Here is a 15,537-nt window from a genome sequence, read left to right as displayed (position 1 = left end):
ATGAAGTGTTTATACTTTTCAAACCTTTTGTTTACTCAACCTTCCATTCTGTCATATGATTTGCAAATATCGGGTGATGCTTGTGCTGTGGTTACCGGTGTTGCAAGTTGGCGTTTTTTATCTTACTTGTTTCTTGCGTGGTGACCGATAGGTTGGCTTTATTGATATCAATTTTTTTCCCCGTTTTGTAGCATAAAGCTCCTTTCATCGAAGAACTTGAAGAACAAATGCAAAAAACTTCATGAAGAACAGGCAAGGGCCATTGCAGAAAGAAGAGCAGCAGATAATGATGACGAAATTCCTGAAATAGAACAGGCTATAATTGCCGTACGCGCAGAATTCCGTAAAGGAGGAAGCAACTCGGCAAAAATCGCTGCTGCAGTGGCCGCGTCTTCTAATTCTAGAGCGTTAAAAAATGCACCAGTAGAGCTGGATGACCTTGGTAGAGATTTGAATCTTAAAAAACGAATGGATATGGCAAGAAGGGCTGAAGCTCGACAAAGACGAAGAGCCAAATCCGACTCTAAAAGAAAGTTGTCCATCGAAAACGATAATTTTTATTCACAAATGGAAGGAGAATCGAGCACTGATGAAAGTGATAGTGAGAGTACAGCATATGAGTCAACCCGTAATCAACTGCTTCAGGTTGCGGATAAATTTTTAGTGATGCAGATGAGGAATATTCTCAATTTCAATAGTGGTAGAAAGGTTTGATAGATGGAAGAAAGTTTATGCATCAAGCTATTTCGATGCTTATATGGCATTGAGTATACCATCTATATTCTCTCCCTATGTGAGACTGGAGCTTCTGAAGTGGGATCCACTACATGAAGATGCAGACTTTATTGATATGGCGTGGTAAGTACCTTCATAAACAATTGATGTAATTTTTTGGCATAGAAAAATCATTGATGTAATTTTTTGGCATGGAAAAATCATTGTACAATCGCATAGGTATAATAGTCAGAAAATTGAGGTATCTTGCTCATTTTCACCTAATTTGATGGGTTATCAATTTTGGCTAACCACTTTGCCTATATCTGCACTAGCTGCTACTTGTCTAACGCTTTTTAGTATCTCAAAAAATTAATATGTAATTATGTTAACAAATCTCTTCTAGTCCTTCTCTCTTCTGAAGGTGTCCGTTGACATCACAAAGATTGTTTGCCATGCTATTATGATACTTGATAATTAGTGGTTTTTGGATTGATTATGTTTTCCCAAAGAGTTCTCTTTAGAGTCAAGTGATGGTAGTGCTGAATCCTAATTATGTGAGTTGATAACATTTCATATTTTTCTATCCCACATGTTTATGTAATTTCGGTGTATTCCAGGCATTCCGTGCTATTTGCTTATGGTGTACCTGGAAACGAAAATAGAAATGGAAGGGATGATTCTGAGGCTGACTCTGATGCAAATCTTATTCCTGTATTGGTCGATAAACTTGCAATCCCTATTCTGCACCATCAATTAAGTTCTTGTTGGGACACGCTTAGTACCCTTGAAACAACCAATGCTGTATCTGCTATGAACTTGGTCGTGAGATATGTAGATCACTCCAGCTCGGCTCTTGGGGACTTGGTAGCTGTGCTCCGTGATCGTCTGACTAATGCTGTAGCTGATCTGATGGTGACGCTTAGTTTGAATTCATATTATGTATTTGTGAGACTATCAATTAAATTCTTTTTTTAGACGATTTATTCCTCTGATTTATAATTAATAGGTCCCAACATGGAGCCCAGTCGAAATGAACACTGTATCAAATGCAGCTCGAGTTGCAGCATATAGGTTTGGTACGGCGGTTCGGTTGATGAGAAACTTATGCTTGTGGAATAAAATTCTTTCTATGCATGTGCTGGAGAAGATTGCTCTCGATGAACTTTTGTGTGGCAAGATTCTTCCGCATCTTCACGTCATACATTCTAATATTCATGATGCAATCTTCCGAACTGAGAGAGTCATTGCTTCAATGAATGGCGTTTGGACGGGTCCAAGTGTTGCAGGGGATCGGAGGTATGATAAATACGGTTTACTCAGAGTTGCTTGAAGGCTTTTTCCAATTTGTTAGACTGGATAATTTCTCGAGATTGTCCGTTTTTATAAACTTTTTTGTTTTTGTTTTATTTGGCATTGTAGTCGAAAGTTGCAGGCTTTGGTGGACTATTTGCTGCTGATTGGGAAAACACTAGAGAAAAAGTTCGTCTCCGGCAACATGGAAACGGAAACTGGTAAACTCGTTAGACGGTTGAGGAAAATGCTGGTGGAGCTGAATGAATACGACCATGCAAGAGCTTTATCAAGAACGTTTAATCTCAAAGAGGCACTCTGATCTGATTATCAAGTTCTATACAGTTTAACAATAGTATACTTGTATCAAGCACGCTCAACCGAGCTCGTTGACACGAGCGTATTAATGGTTTTTCTTGAATTTATTCTAACTGATGTGCAGATGTTCTTGTTTGGAAGCAGTTTCATGATTTTATTTGATTTGGCTGTGGTGCTCTATTGGCCAAGAAGGGATGGGATGGTTACGAAAAATTGTTCAATCTCAATTTCAGGATCACGAGATGGATAGAGTAATATCATTACTTGGTGAAATAAGCCCAGGTAATATAAATTCTTTGAAGATAATGATTTTCCTTAATAATTATGTGGCAGTATGTATTAATGCTTTTTAATAACCTTTTTGAACATAAGTGTATATTTTTATCGGCTTCAAGATGAATTATGATGTTTATATTAATTTGAAAAATATAAATGTAGAATGAAGTGTTTCGCATGTTATAGTTGAAGGGCAAAATTTCAGTCCATATTATATCTATTAATATATGTTAGACCCTTTATATTAAATATTTCGGTGTGAAACACTTTAAAAAAACCAAAACAGTCCCTTAAATTCTTTGCATGATTTTCCTTCCTTCATTGCCGATTGTTATGATCTTGATTTTTCCGGTTAGGAACATGATAAACGGGAACAAGAGTCTCAACAAACATGTCATTATCAAAGTTTAGAAAATATTAGCAATCCGGTAACGACTAAAAGTAAAACTAGGGTGGTCTCTCGTCCGATAGACAGAGATATTGTCATCAAACATTTCGAAAAGATGACGTTTCGCTCTAGTGATATGCAAGCCAAATACAAATATTGATTGAAAACTTAAAAAAAAATTGCCACAAAGAGGTGGTGATAGAATTTTGACGCGACACATGAAGAAAAATCATCCAGTATAATTGGTGTTGGTTGTTCTTAAACTCAAATTTGGGTATTCTCTTCTCAATCAGGCAACGATTTTCAATTTTTAAATTTTGACGAAGCTAAATTTAGAGAAGAAACGGTTAAATTTTATACAGTTGAACAATTTTGTCTTAGTTTAGTGATAAATTTTGTTTAGAAAATTAGATTTCAACAAGTGCAAATCTTTCTATTAGATTTATCACACGAAATACTTTCAAATGCGGACTTAAAAAATTAGTCGTTGATAAAAAAAAAAGATTTAATTAAAGAATTTGTTAGTTTAAATAATAAAATTTCTTTGTGTTCGGATATTTGAAGTGATCATTGAAAAAGTTGCTCATATATTGGTATTACATATTGTTGGGTGCAATAATTGTCTCTGCTTAGTAGAGCGATCGAACCGTGGTGCTTGAGCTACTGTGCAGTTTAAAAGATTTGAATTGCACCATTACTACTAGTTATAACTTTTGGTAAAGCGGCAAACGCTCAGTTCTACACATATCATTGGATTGATAATTTCTGAAACATTAAAAAAAATTGCTTACATATAGAAGTTTTTTTGGCGAAACACACCGAGTACAAAAAATTTCTCAACTTAATATTTGTTATTTTAGAAGAATGCGGTTTAACTTATGAAGTTTTTCAATTTCTTTGATAATACCAGTTCAAATACTTCTAGTATCACTGAGTATATTGAAATATTTAAACCATCACTAGAAATTTTTAATTAGGTGCACATTGTTGAAAAATAATTTAAAATGTGTGTATTGAATATTTGAATGTTGAAAATAAGAGTTGTAAATATTGAAAATTAGTGTGTGATGATGTAGGTGATTATGAATTTTATTGTTGGATTATGTGTAAAGAAACTCTATAAATAGATCTCTCATTTGTAAAGAAAATCACAATTGAGTAGAGAGAAAAATATTATAAAGTGTGTAGTTTGGTAAATTTTGAGAGTTTGAGATTTTTACTTTTTACCATAAATTTTTACTTTTTCACAACACGTTATCAGCACGAAGCTCTAAAAGTCCTACATACTTTTCCAAGCTCCAAACAGAAGAAAAAGGTAACAAAATTCAAATATGGAAAATGCTATGAGCAAAGCTGAAGTTTGCATACCCGATAGTGGTACAACGCACACTATCCTCCGAGTTAAAAGATATTTCTTGGAACTAAAACCAACAAAAACAACGGTGAATACAATATCAGGTCCTGTAGACTTGATTAAAGGATGTGGTAAAGCACAATTTTGTTACCTAATGGTACAAAATTTTTGATCAATGATGCTTTATATTCACCACAATCGAAAATAAATTTGTTGAGTTTTAATGATATATATTCTCATGGGTATGACACTCAAACAATGAATGAAGGGAATGAGAAATATATGTGTCTTATCACATATAAATCAGGAAAGAAATATGTGATTGAAAAACTACCAATGCTCCCTACTGGATTGCATTATACACATATAAGTCTCATTGAATCAAACATGGCAGTTGATAATTCTTCGATATTAACCAATTGGCATGATCGATTGGGACATCCTGGTTCAACAATGATGCGAAGAATTATAGAAAATACACATGGTCATACACTGAAAGACCAGAAGATCTTTCAGAATAATAAGTTTCAATGTAAAGCATGTTCTCTTGGAAAACTTATTATAAGACCATCACCAGTCAAAATCCAAACTGAATCACCAATGTTTTTTGAACGTATTCAGGGTGATATTTGTGGACCAATCCATCCACCATGTGGACTATTCAGATACTTTATGGTATTGATTGATGCCTCCAGCAGATGGTCACATGTATGTTTATTGTCAACTCGAAATGTTGCATTTGCAAGATTACTTGCTCAAATAATAAAATTGAGGAATCAATTTCCCGATTATACAATCAAGAAAATTAGACTTGATAATGCTGGTGAATTTACTTCCCAGACTTTCAATGATTATCGTATGTCTATGGGAATCATTGTTGAGCATCCTGTTGCTCATGTACATACACAGAATGGATTGGCCGAATCATTGATTAAACGTCTGCAAATGATTGCTAGACCAATGATTATGAAAACAAAGCTCCCTATTTCTATATGGGGACATGCAATTTTACATGCTGCTTCATTAATTCGCATCAAACCAAGTGCATATCATAAATACTTCCCATTGTAGCTTGCATTTGGTAAAGAACCAGACATTTCTCATTTGAGAATTTTTGTATGTATGGTGTATGTGCCTATTGCCTCAAAGAAAGGTTGGAATTTATATCGGTTATGATAGTCCATCAATCATTTGATATCTTGAACCTCAGACAGGCGACGTGTTAACAGCACGTTTTGCTGATTGTCATTTTAATGAGGAAATCTTCCCAATGTTAGGGGGAGAACAGAAACATACCGAAAAAGGAAATTACATGGTATGTATCATCATTGTTACATCTGGATCCAAGAACAAAACAATGTGAAAAATATGTACAACAAATTGTACACTTGCAAAGAATAGCAAATCAAATACCAGATGCATTTGCAGACACAAAAGGGGTAATTAAATCATATATACATGCTGCAAATGCCCCTGCTCGAATTGAAATTCCAAAGAAACAAATGGAACATACTCATGATGTCATTAAACGCCTGAAGCGTGGAAGGCCAGTCGGTTTCAAGGATAAAAATCCTCGAAAAAGAAAATTCATAGAGAAACACGATGATCACAAAATAAAGAATGATGTTTCTGAAGAAACAGATGATGATCACAAAATAGAGAATGGTGTTCCTGAAGAAACACATGATGATGAAAATGTTCTGTCAGAACCACAAACTGACGAGAATCATGAAATCTCTATCAATTACATTAATACTGGAAAAATATGGAACCGAAAAGATATAGAAGAAATTGATGATATATTTTCTTATAATGTGGCAATCGACATCATAAATGATAATGAAGATCATGAACCAAAATCTTTTGGTGAATGTAAAAATCGGCAGGATTGGATAAAATGGAAAGATGTCATCCAGGTTGAATTGGATTCGCTAAATAAACGTAATGTTTTTGGACCTATAGTCCTTACACCTAAAGGTGTAAAACCTGTTGGATACAAATGAGTTTTTATTCGAAAGTGAAATGAGAAAAATGAAATAGTAAGATATAAAGCTCGACTTGTTGCACAAGGTTTTTCTCAAAGGCCTGGAATTGATTATGAAGAAACGTATTCTCCTGTGATGGATGCAATTAGGTTTCGGTATTTGATTAGCTTGGTAATATCTGAAAATTTAGAAATGCGTCTTATGGATGTTGTTACAGCTTACTTATATGGATCACTTGATAGTAATATATATATATATGAAAATCCCTGAAGGATTTAAGATGCCTGAAGCACAAAGTTCAAAACCCAGAGAATGTTTCTGTGAAATTACAAAGATCATTATATGGGTTAAAGCAATCCGGTCGAATGTGGTACAATCGACTAAGTGATCACTTGATGAAAAAGGGATATGTAAATAATTCAATATGCCTTTTTGTTTTCATTAAGAAAACAACATCCGGATGCGTAATTATTGCTGTATATGTTGATGATTTAAACATCATTGGAACGGATAAAGAAATTCAAGAAGTTGTGTCATACTTGAAGGAAGAATTTGAAATGAAGGATCTTGGAAAAACCAAGTATTATCTGGGTTTACAAATTGAACAAAAAGAGTGTGGAATGTTTGTTCACCAGACCAATTATACAGAAAAGATCCTTAAACGTTTTAATATGGATAAATCAAATCCTTTAAGTACTCCAATGGTTGTTAGATCATTAAACATAGAAAAGGATCCATTCCGTCCATGTGAAGATGATGAAGATATTCTTGGTCCAGAAGTACCATATCTAAGTGCTATCGGTGCCCTTATGTACCTTACAAATTCTACAAGGCCTGATATATCTTTTGCCGTGAATCTGTTGGCAAGATTTAGCACATATCCAACAAAGAGACACTGGAACGGAATTAAACATATATTCCGTTATCTACGAGGAACGACAGACTAGGGATTTTTGTATTCAAAAGATGCTAATCCAAGTATAATTGGTTATGCTGATGCTGGACACTTATCTGATCTACACAAGGCACGTTCCCAAACTGGATATGTATTTACTCGTGGAGGCACTGCAATATCTTGGCGTTCACAGAAACAAACGCTCGTAACAACTTCATCAAATCATGCGGAGATTATTGCACTACATGAAGCAAGTCGTGAATGTGTGTGGTTAAAATCAATGACCCAACATATCCAAATCTCATGCGGATTATCATTCGACGAGAAGCCTGTGATACTATGTGAAGATAATGCTGCATGTGTTGCTCAAATGAAAGAGGGATACATAAAAAGCGACAGAACTAAACATATTCCTCCTAAGTTCTTCGCTTTCACCAAGGAGCTAGAGAAGAATAAATGTATTGATGTTCGTCACATTCAATCAAGTGAAAACTCATCAGATCTCTTCACAAAGGCACTACTTACGACAATATTCAGAAAGCACATATATAATATTGGGATGCGCAATACCTACGACAATATTCAGAAAGCACATATATAATATTGGGATGCGCAATACCTACGACAATATTCACAAAGGCACTACCTACGACAATATTCAAAATAAATGTATTGATGTCCATCATGTTTTGTTGTCTTATAAATTCGACCAACTACAAATAGATTTATTTATTAAAAACATTATTTTGTACAAGTCAGATAAGAAAAAATATGAAACAAAAATCAACAACAAAATGCAAGGATTTTGGCTTCAAGATTATCGGAGAAAAGTCGACCAAAACTAAAAATTTGTAAATTTAATTTTCGTTATGTGAGTTGATATGATTTGGATTTTAGTCTTATAACTTGTCAAAATTTAATTTTCATCCAGCAAACGAAATTTTTTTTATTAGTTTTTATGTAGCAAAGAGATTTTTTTTGTTCTAGTCTTTTTTTGTGTGCAAGACCACTAAATCTACCTAATGTTATTTATTTGACGCAATCATATCCTCAGTAGCTTATGTTGCTTAGATAATTTTAATGTGCATAACATAGATTTTATTCTTGTCATACGAGTCATATAAGAGAAAATCAATATCATTAATGTCTTCCAACTAAAATATATTCTAAAAAATCATAGTTATTGGATGAAAATCAAAATTTAAAAAATAACATGACTAAAACAAAAAAAAAAAACAAATCAACTTACAAGTCTGAAATTTCAATTTTTCTTAAGAAAAAATATAGGTTACACCACAACATTTGAATATACATGCTCGTGTGGCGTCACACCCTATTCATGTAATATCAAGATTCAAGAGCAACACGAGACTAGAATAATCAAGTACTTTTGCAATCTTTATCTTCTGTTCTCAAAAATATTCTTCAATATAAAATTTTATTTATTATTATTATATAATAGGCAAAAACTTGTGTGAGACGATCTCACGGGTTGTATTTTGTGAGACGGATCTTTATTTGGATAATCCACGAAAAAATATTATAACGTTTGGTTGGGGTGATTGGGTAGGATAGATAATTTTATCCTACTCTATCCGGTGTTTGGTTGGGGTGATTATTTAACCAAGTCAATCCCTCCTATGAATGATTAGGTTATATTAGGTAGGTTAAAATAATACCTCCTCACCCCCTAGGATTATTTATCCCACTCTTAATACCTCCTATTTTTCCAATTTTACCCTTCTCCTAAATTCAAAATCACCACCACTTCCCGCCTAAAATCAAACTTACCACCACTTCCCGCCACCGACTGCCGCCTCCACAACCGCCGCCGGCCAACCACCGGTCGACCGCCGACGGACCGCCAACCGCGGCCGAGCACCGGCCGACAGGCGATGGACCGCCGGCCGACAGCTGTTTAGCGACAGTTTGTAAAAAACCGTCGCAAATAGCGACGGTTTTTTTTCAAACCGCCGCTAAATGTCAAATTTTTTAGTAAGCAAAATAATTCAAAACCAGATCGGCGACGGTTTCTCAAAAACCGTCGCTAATAGCGACGGATTTTTTTCCGGAAACTGCCACCATTTCCGACCGGCCGCCGCCGTCGCGAAGGGGAAGGGCAATTTCGTCTTTTCATCCAAAAATTCAAACTTATCCTACACTTAAAAATCTTACCAAACATAATATTATTTTACACCATATATTACAATCCTACCAAAATCATTTTCTTTATCCTTTACGTACTAATCATTAGTTTATCCTATCCTTCCTATCCTTCCAACCAAACGCAGCCTAAGAGTATTACTTTTTATTGTGAATATGGGTAAGGTTGACCCGTCTCACAGATTGTGATCCGTGAGACGGTCTCACATGAGACCTATTTTATATAATATGAATTGTTTTTTTAATCCTATAATATGTATTGCTGAAAAATACACATACCGACACGCTTTATTTTATTTACTATTACGAAATTTACCAAGCACAAGTTGGTCTCAAGCAGAGAATGTATGTGATGTGTTCCAATCCAATTACAATTATCATCTTTTGTTCATGATATATCAAATCATTCCAATAGCAAAGATCTCATCATATGGCACTCCGTATTCGATCTGCCCTATCGATAAAAGAAGACGACCCTTTTTGTCACACGCACGGCTCCATTTTGGTCCCCATTTTCTACACCAGCACTATCGGTCGGCACTATTAATTTTGTTAGTCGACTTTATTTAAATTATCACCACTATTCCGAGGTAATATGGGTTCTTGATGACATCAGTATCAGGCTGTCATGACGTATTTTCAAGCCTAAACAGTGCTCAAGCACTTGGCTTCCAAGTTCCCGGTTTTATGCCCTATAATATAATTAGTGACATTTTAGGTATCAGTCAATACCTTCTTAAAAGTACAAATAATACAACAGATAATAAAGGCTGTACATGGCAGGTACAGCATATACACAAAAACTGCAAATTTAATCTCGACTTCAAAGCAACTACTAACTATCGGCCAGACTTCACACGGATTATTTGTGTCAATCCTACATCTCCAAGTGAACCAAACAATTTATAATCCACAGCTGGGTGGGGTGGGGTGGGGTTCAACGGCTGGTAAACTTACCAGGAGGACCCTGAGCCCATGATGATGGCTTGAATCCTCCAACTAACAATTTTGACACGGATGACGCATTTATCTTCCTCCTTTTAGCTTCCAGCTCCAAGCGTCTTTTATCAGACTCCGAAGAACTGGATGGTCCAGAAAAAATTGAGGCGGCTTGAATTAGTGCCCTTTTGTTTTTTCTATTCTTTTCAAACTTGGTAGCAAATTTAACACGTGATGCAGCCGCGGCATCCTCTTCAGAACGAGGAAGAAGTCTTAAACCAAATCCGGATTTCCTAGAACTAGCTTCTTCTTCAGCCACTCTTTTCTTTTGATCCCTAAGTTTGGCTCGCAGTGATTTGTTCAAGGAATAATCGTCTGAATGCATGGCATCTGAAACTCGCTGAAGACGCACCAGTACTGGCTCAGCTTCTTTCTTCTTCTTCATATCTTTCTCCTGGTGCTCCAGACGGTAAAAGGGATCTGCCAGCTTGTTCTTATCTGAAACCGACAATAAGGTTATGTTTTTATGACATACGAGATTGATTTGTTTATCAAAGAAAACTAACCATCTTCCACTGGCAGCACCAAAGTTTCAGCATCTTCAGCATCATATTCCTCGATCTTTTTTCGAGCTCCACTAATAATCACATACTCGCAACTTTTCGGATCTGTTTGAATGACAATCTCATGTCTGCAGCATGCAGACTTCATTGAAAAGCTCCATATCTGGAAACAGCATAGATGACTATAACCATCCACAGCAACAATGCACGAAAACTAGTTGAGCATTTGTGTTAAACAACAGTATACCTTTGTAGAATAATAATTTCCCACTTGTTTTTTCTCAGCATTGAACCGCACACCTTTTGCAATCATGGACTCACATCCACCACACCATATATTAAAAGGCATCTCAAACCTGTAAAATCAAGAGCATAAGTTATGAATTCATCATCCTAAGCATCTTAAACACACTATAGATATCACAACACACTTTCAATCATTGTGTCAATTGCAAGACACAATTATTCCTTTAGTGCATGATTGATGAGATGCACAATCATTTGTTATTGGTTTCAACTCGGACGCTTTCATCGATGATATAATAATTACCATTACAAGTCACGAGTCTCTTCACCGCCAATATAATTGTGACAGACACAATACACAGTTCATTTTTAAATTGATAAAATTGTGATATGAATATGCTTACGCCAGTCACAGGAAATTAAATTGTGTCAGACCAACTGCCCCATGAAGTATCAAAAAACTCTTTTGCCTGTATGGAGGGAAGCTGGTCTACATTGCCCTCATCGAAACAAACTAAAATTTACATGACAATGTCTGTCCACGAAACAAGCTAGTGCATTCCATGGAAATTCCAATCTCTAAACAGTTCTCATAATCAATGAGACATTTGGCCATAAATTTTCATGGTATCATTTCATCGTTTTTGTATCACCCAGGAGCATCTTTCAAAATGGACTAAAAGCTGATTGTTCAGCTCTACTGTGAAAATTCCCAAAGGGAATCCTAATCCAAAAAATGCCACGGTACATTTCTCTTGTCGAGCAATTGCGATTAAACAAAAAAAATTACAAGAATTTTTCTATAGGCCAGTTCCTCAGAAAAAAAAACAAAATAACAAGAAACTAATCACTAAACTTGCCTAACGCATTACCTTATTATCAAGATGCCTTGATCGATTTTTCTTGCTCTCTCCCTCAAAGCATGTTGACCATGAAATTTGTTCAGCCCACCCTGAAGAGATGAGCGTATAAAAATATGGAATATATGTACATACTAATCATGACAATCAATTAAACGAATTACACTACACAGTACCTTTTTTGGATCCCATTCCGGTGGGTAGTAAAAATTATCTGCCCTTGCAGCTGCAAGAGATGACTGCAGAAACCAAACGAATTCACTTTCAATCACTTGATAAACAAAAGTTTAAGCAAAACCAAATCCTAGAGAATAAATCAAGTGGAATAACATATAAAGAAGTAAATTAAGGCAAATAACAATTTATAACTCCTTGTAAACGTGGAAAATATATAAAACAATCGGTGCTTGTAGGCAAGATGTTCAAACAAAATTCAAGATAGAATATTTTTAGTAAAGAACGAATTTGCAGAAGCTCATCTTATTTATAATCAATAGAAATCCAATTCAAATTTCATTCCTGTAATCTGAACATTCATTGCAAAATCGTTCACTTTTCACAAATCAAACGTATTATTTCCATAAATCCCCAGACAAATTTTTAAAAAAAGTACAACAAGCATAGAGGGATATATAGAACCAGAAGGCTGACAAGGAAACTGAGCCTCCTCCAGAGTCCCATCCCCCCAAAATAACATCAATTTTTCTATTTTCATGAAAATTTCACCTAGAATTATTTCAACCTCTAAGTCAGTTTTAGGTCATTTTCATGTCTCAAACCCTATTCAACTCAAACTCTGGAGAAGCAATTAATTCAACGATTATCTCATAAGAGTGGCTAATGTTTCCACCATCCTTCAAACCAGCCAACAAATCGGGGTAAAAACATCTAAAACAAAGTTCAAACCGAGAATTCAATTCATACATAACCGCACAAATCATAAATCCTGATCCAGCAATAAAACCATTAAGTAAACCAAAAAAGAAATAAATTACGCACCATTTTGTGATAGTCACTCTCTTTTTCCGATCTGATTTGAAGAAGGCGAGCTGTTGATTTCTAGTTTTCCGCGAAGGTCTCGATAATATTATGCGAGGGATTCCGAGTGGGGAGAATTTAATCATTGCTGAAAAAGTAGATGCCGCGACGTCGTTCGATTAGTGGCCTCTCGACCCAGGCCCAATCCAAATTCTATTGGGCTATTATGTAATTTTAGGATGTACAACTTACTACACATGGTCGATGTTGAACCCAAATTACCGAGGACAATTTCGGCCTGGCCTATTCGAGTAAAATGCTAAACCCATCCAAAACCAAGACTTCAAATGGACTTGTGTTACGGACTTGGGCCCATTGTTATGAGATGAGCCAGGGTCCGAGAATAATTTTTTTTTATTTATATATAAATACTGTTGTTAAAAAAGATTGAAAAATTAAAAATCAAAATTCAAATTTTCTAAGTGTTAATATTTTTTTAAAAAAAATATTTTAAATAATTTTAATTTTTCATACTATAAAAAACTAAAAGAAATAAATGTATTTTAGAGATTATAACAAACATAACAAGATACTAATTTGTCGGGGTAATATTAATAAGCAAAAACTCGTGTGAGACGGTCTCACGTGTCGTATTTTGTGAGACGGATATCTTATTTGGGTCATCTGTGAAAAAATATTACTTTTTATGCTAAGAGTATTACTTTTTATTGTGAATATCGGTATAGTTGACTCGTCTCACAGATAAAGATTAATGAAACGTCTCACAAGAGACCTACTCATATTAATATTGGATCAGATCAACTATAAACTCTTCCAATTCGCAACTCAAGTTTGAGTAAATTAATATTACAAGAAAAGCATGAAAATACCCTTTAAAAAAATTTAGTTTGGGCTTAGCTTAAGCTAAGTGATAAAAAAATACTAATTAAATATTAATATATGTGAGATCGATATTTGGACTCGTCAATCATTTACTATAACTTGATCTAGTCTCATTTCTAGATTTATTTTTAACCGAAAGCGTAAGTCAAGCTTTCGTCGACAAGTTTTAACTTTGACTAAGTATAACATCACGATAATCTAATTGATTACTACAAGCCGTATTTTTCTGGTTAAAATATGTAAAAAACTAACACAAAAATATGGAAGCAAATTTTAAAACATCATTGTATGAGGGCAATTGTAAACTCCAAAGTAAGGTCAACCGTTTCACGTAATATTAAATGTTTCACGTAATATTAAATATTGCATGGACAATTAAGCAAAGTCGCTAGACACGGTAGTCTTTATTTATGTCGATGTATTTTGTTGAAATATTCAAATACTTGACAATTTGAAAGACTATATTTTTAATAATTGACTTCAACTTTTAAAGATCAATGATTATTTATATGGCTTACAAATCCGACAACTAAAACCCCAACATTCATCGAATTTTGATAAATATATCGATGTAATGTTGAAGACAGGGTTTTAAATTTACCCGAGTTATTATTTTTTTTAATGATGTAATGGTGAAGATAGGGTTTTATCATATCAAATAGGTAGTGTCACCTCAATTGTGGACACAGAGGTAGATATGATTGACATACAACACATCAAAATTGTACTATATATAGAGTTTTGGGTTTATTTCATCCCACCCATGTGGGCATTGCCTCCATGATAGGATGGATGACCAAGATTTGTCCATGCATATATATGATCCACTTTTTTTTTGGAATTGTATGTGTGGCAAGATCTTATCCGTGGAAATGAAGTGAGTGTAGTGAGTGCCCACATAGGTAGGATCTCATCTACCAGAGTTTTGATATGCTTACCCACCGTGTCTACCTCTGTGCCACCAATGACTTATCTATTGGATGTAAATTTGGATATATTTCATCATATCCAATAGATGAGTGATACATCATTGATGGGTAATGAGATGAGCCAAATTCAAATCTACAACGAAAATATATATTTTTGGCATAAGGTCATGTCGGAGATCCGTCATATAAAATTGATTCATGCGACAATCTCATAGGAGTTTTTTTGTATTTATATAGATGTAATATGGTGTTCATTTAAGTACATAAATTGGTCGAAGTTATTGATACCTACGAACACGATTCAGTATGCCTGATTGAAAGAAAATGAGACCTCAAAAATTTGCAAACCATTGATTTTAAAAAAATGGAAATTGTACAGCGCAAGTCAACGCAGAACAGGTAGTCAAACATGTCGATCTTATGAGGAAGTCAAACATTCATATATCCAATCTTCACAATTGTATATATCGTTTTTATTTGAGAAACATGTAAATGTCTTGGACTTGGTCACTGCAGTTGACTCAAATTGGTCTAGTATAATTTTATTTTATTTTTTTAAAAAATAGAGTTTTATGTATATCTTATATATATAATTGTTACATCCTACATTAAAATAAAAAATAAACCTATTCTTAATAATTTAATAGTTCTATTTATACTGCGAAAAAAATTTAAAAGATACAAGGTTTGTTTGACTTACAAATTATAGTACATAATATGAAACACGAACATG

At 34.5% G+C, this 15,537-nt stretch overlaps 2 protein-coding genes across 2 annotated transcripts; one reads left to right on the top strand and one right to left on the bottom strand.

Annotated features, from left to right (window-relative positions):
• The first annotated feature begins 337 nt into the window (after window positions 1-337).
• Window positions 338-2,487, top strand: LOC140834235 (transcriptional repressor ILP1-like). Its single transcript, XM_073198982.1, is given in 6 exon segments — window positions 338-655; window positions 658-684; window positions 687-858; window positions 1,335-1,629; window positions 1,724-2,013; window positions 2,137-2,487. Coding segments are annotated over 6 exon segments (1,164 nt in total). The 5' UTR covers window positions 338-468; the 3' UTR covers window positions 2,330-2,487.
• Window positions 2,488-10,093: 7,606 nt separating this feature from the next.
• Window positions 10,094-13,132, bottom strand: LOC140834234 (uncharacterized). The gene is made up of 6 exons (XM_073198981.1): window positions 12,994-13,132; window positions 12,171-12,233; window positions 12,007-12,086; window positions 11,136-11,244; window positions 10,892-11,051; window positions 10,094-10,823 (listed from the first exon to the last, which is right to left on the bottom strand). Exons 1-6 carry the CDS (start codon window positions 12,994-12,996, stop codon window positions 10,324-10,326), a joined length of 915 nt encoding a protein of 304 aa, XP_073055082.1. The 5' UTR covers window positions 12,997-13,132; the 3' UTR covers window positions 10,094-10,323.
• Window positions 13,133-15,537: the final 2,405 nt, after the last annotated feature.

Source organism: Primulina eburnea, chromosome 6 (assembly GCF_022965805.1).
Source record: "Primulina eburnea isolate SZY01 chromosome 6, ASM2296580v1, whole genome shotgun sequence".
In the NCBI taxonomy this organism is placed as follows: Eukaryota; Viridiplantae; Streptophyta; class Magnoliopsida; order Lamiales; family Gesneriaceae; genus Primulina; species Primulina eburnea.
The sequence above is the reverse complement of the archived record's forward strand: the minus strand, read 5'-3'. Positions and strand labels throughout refer to the sequence as shown.

Bases quoted from the DNA above. Each gene is read 5' to 3' on its own strand.
- LOC140834234 (XM_073198981.1), bottom strand. The intron at 11,245-12,006 runs GTAATGCGTTAG...TTGATTTTACAG, and splicing joins CAAGGCATCTTGATAATAAG to GTTTGAGATGCCTTTTAATA. The intron at 10,824-10,891 runs GTTAGTTTTCTT...TGTCGGTTTCAG, and splicing joins GGTGCTGCCAGTGGAAGATG to ATAAGAACAAGCTGGCAGAT.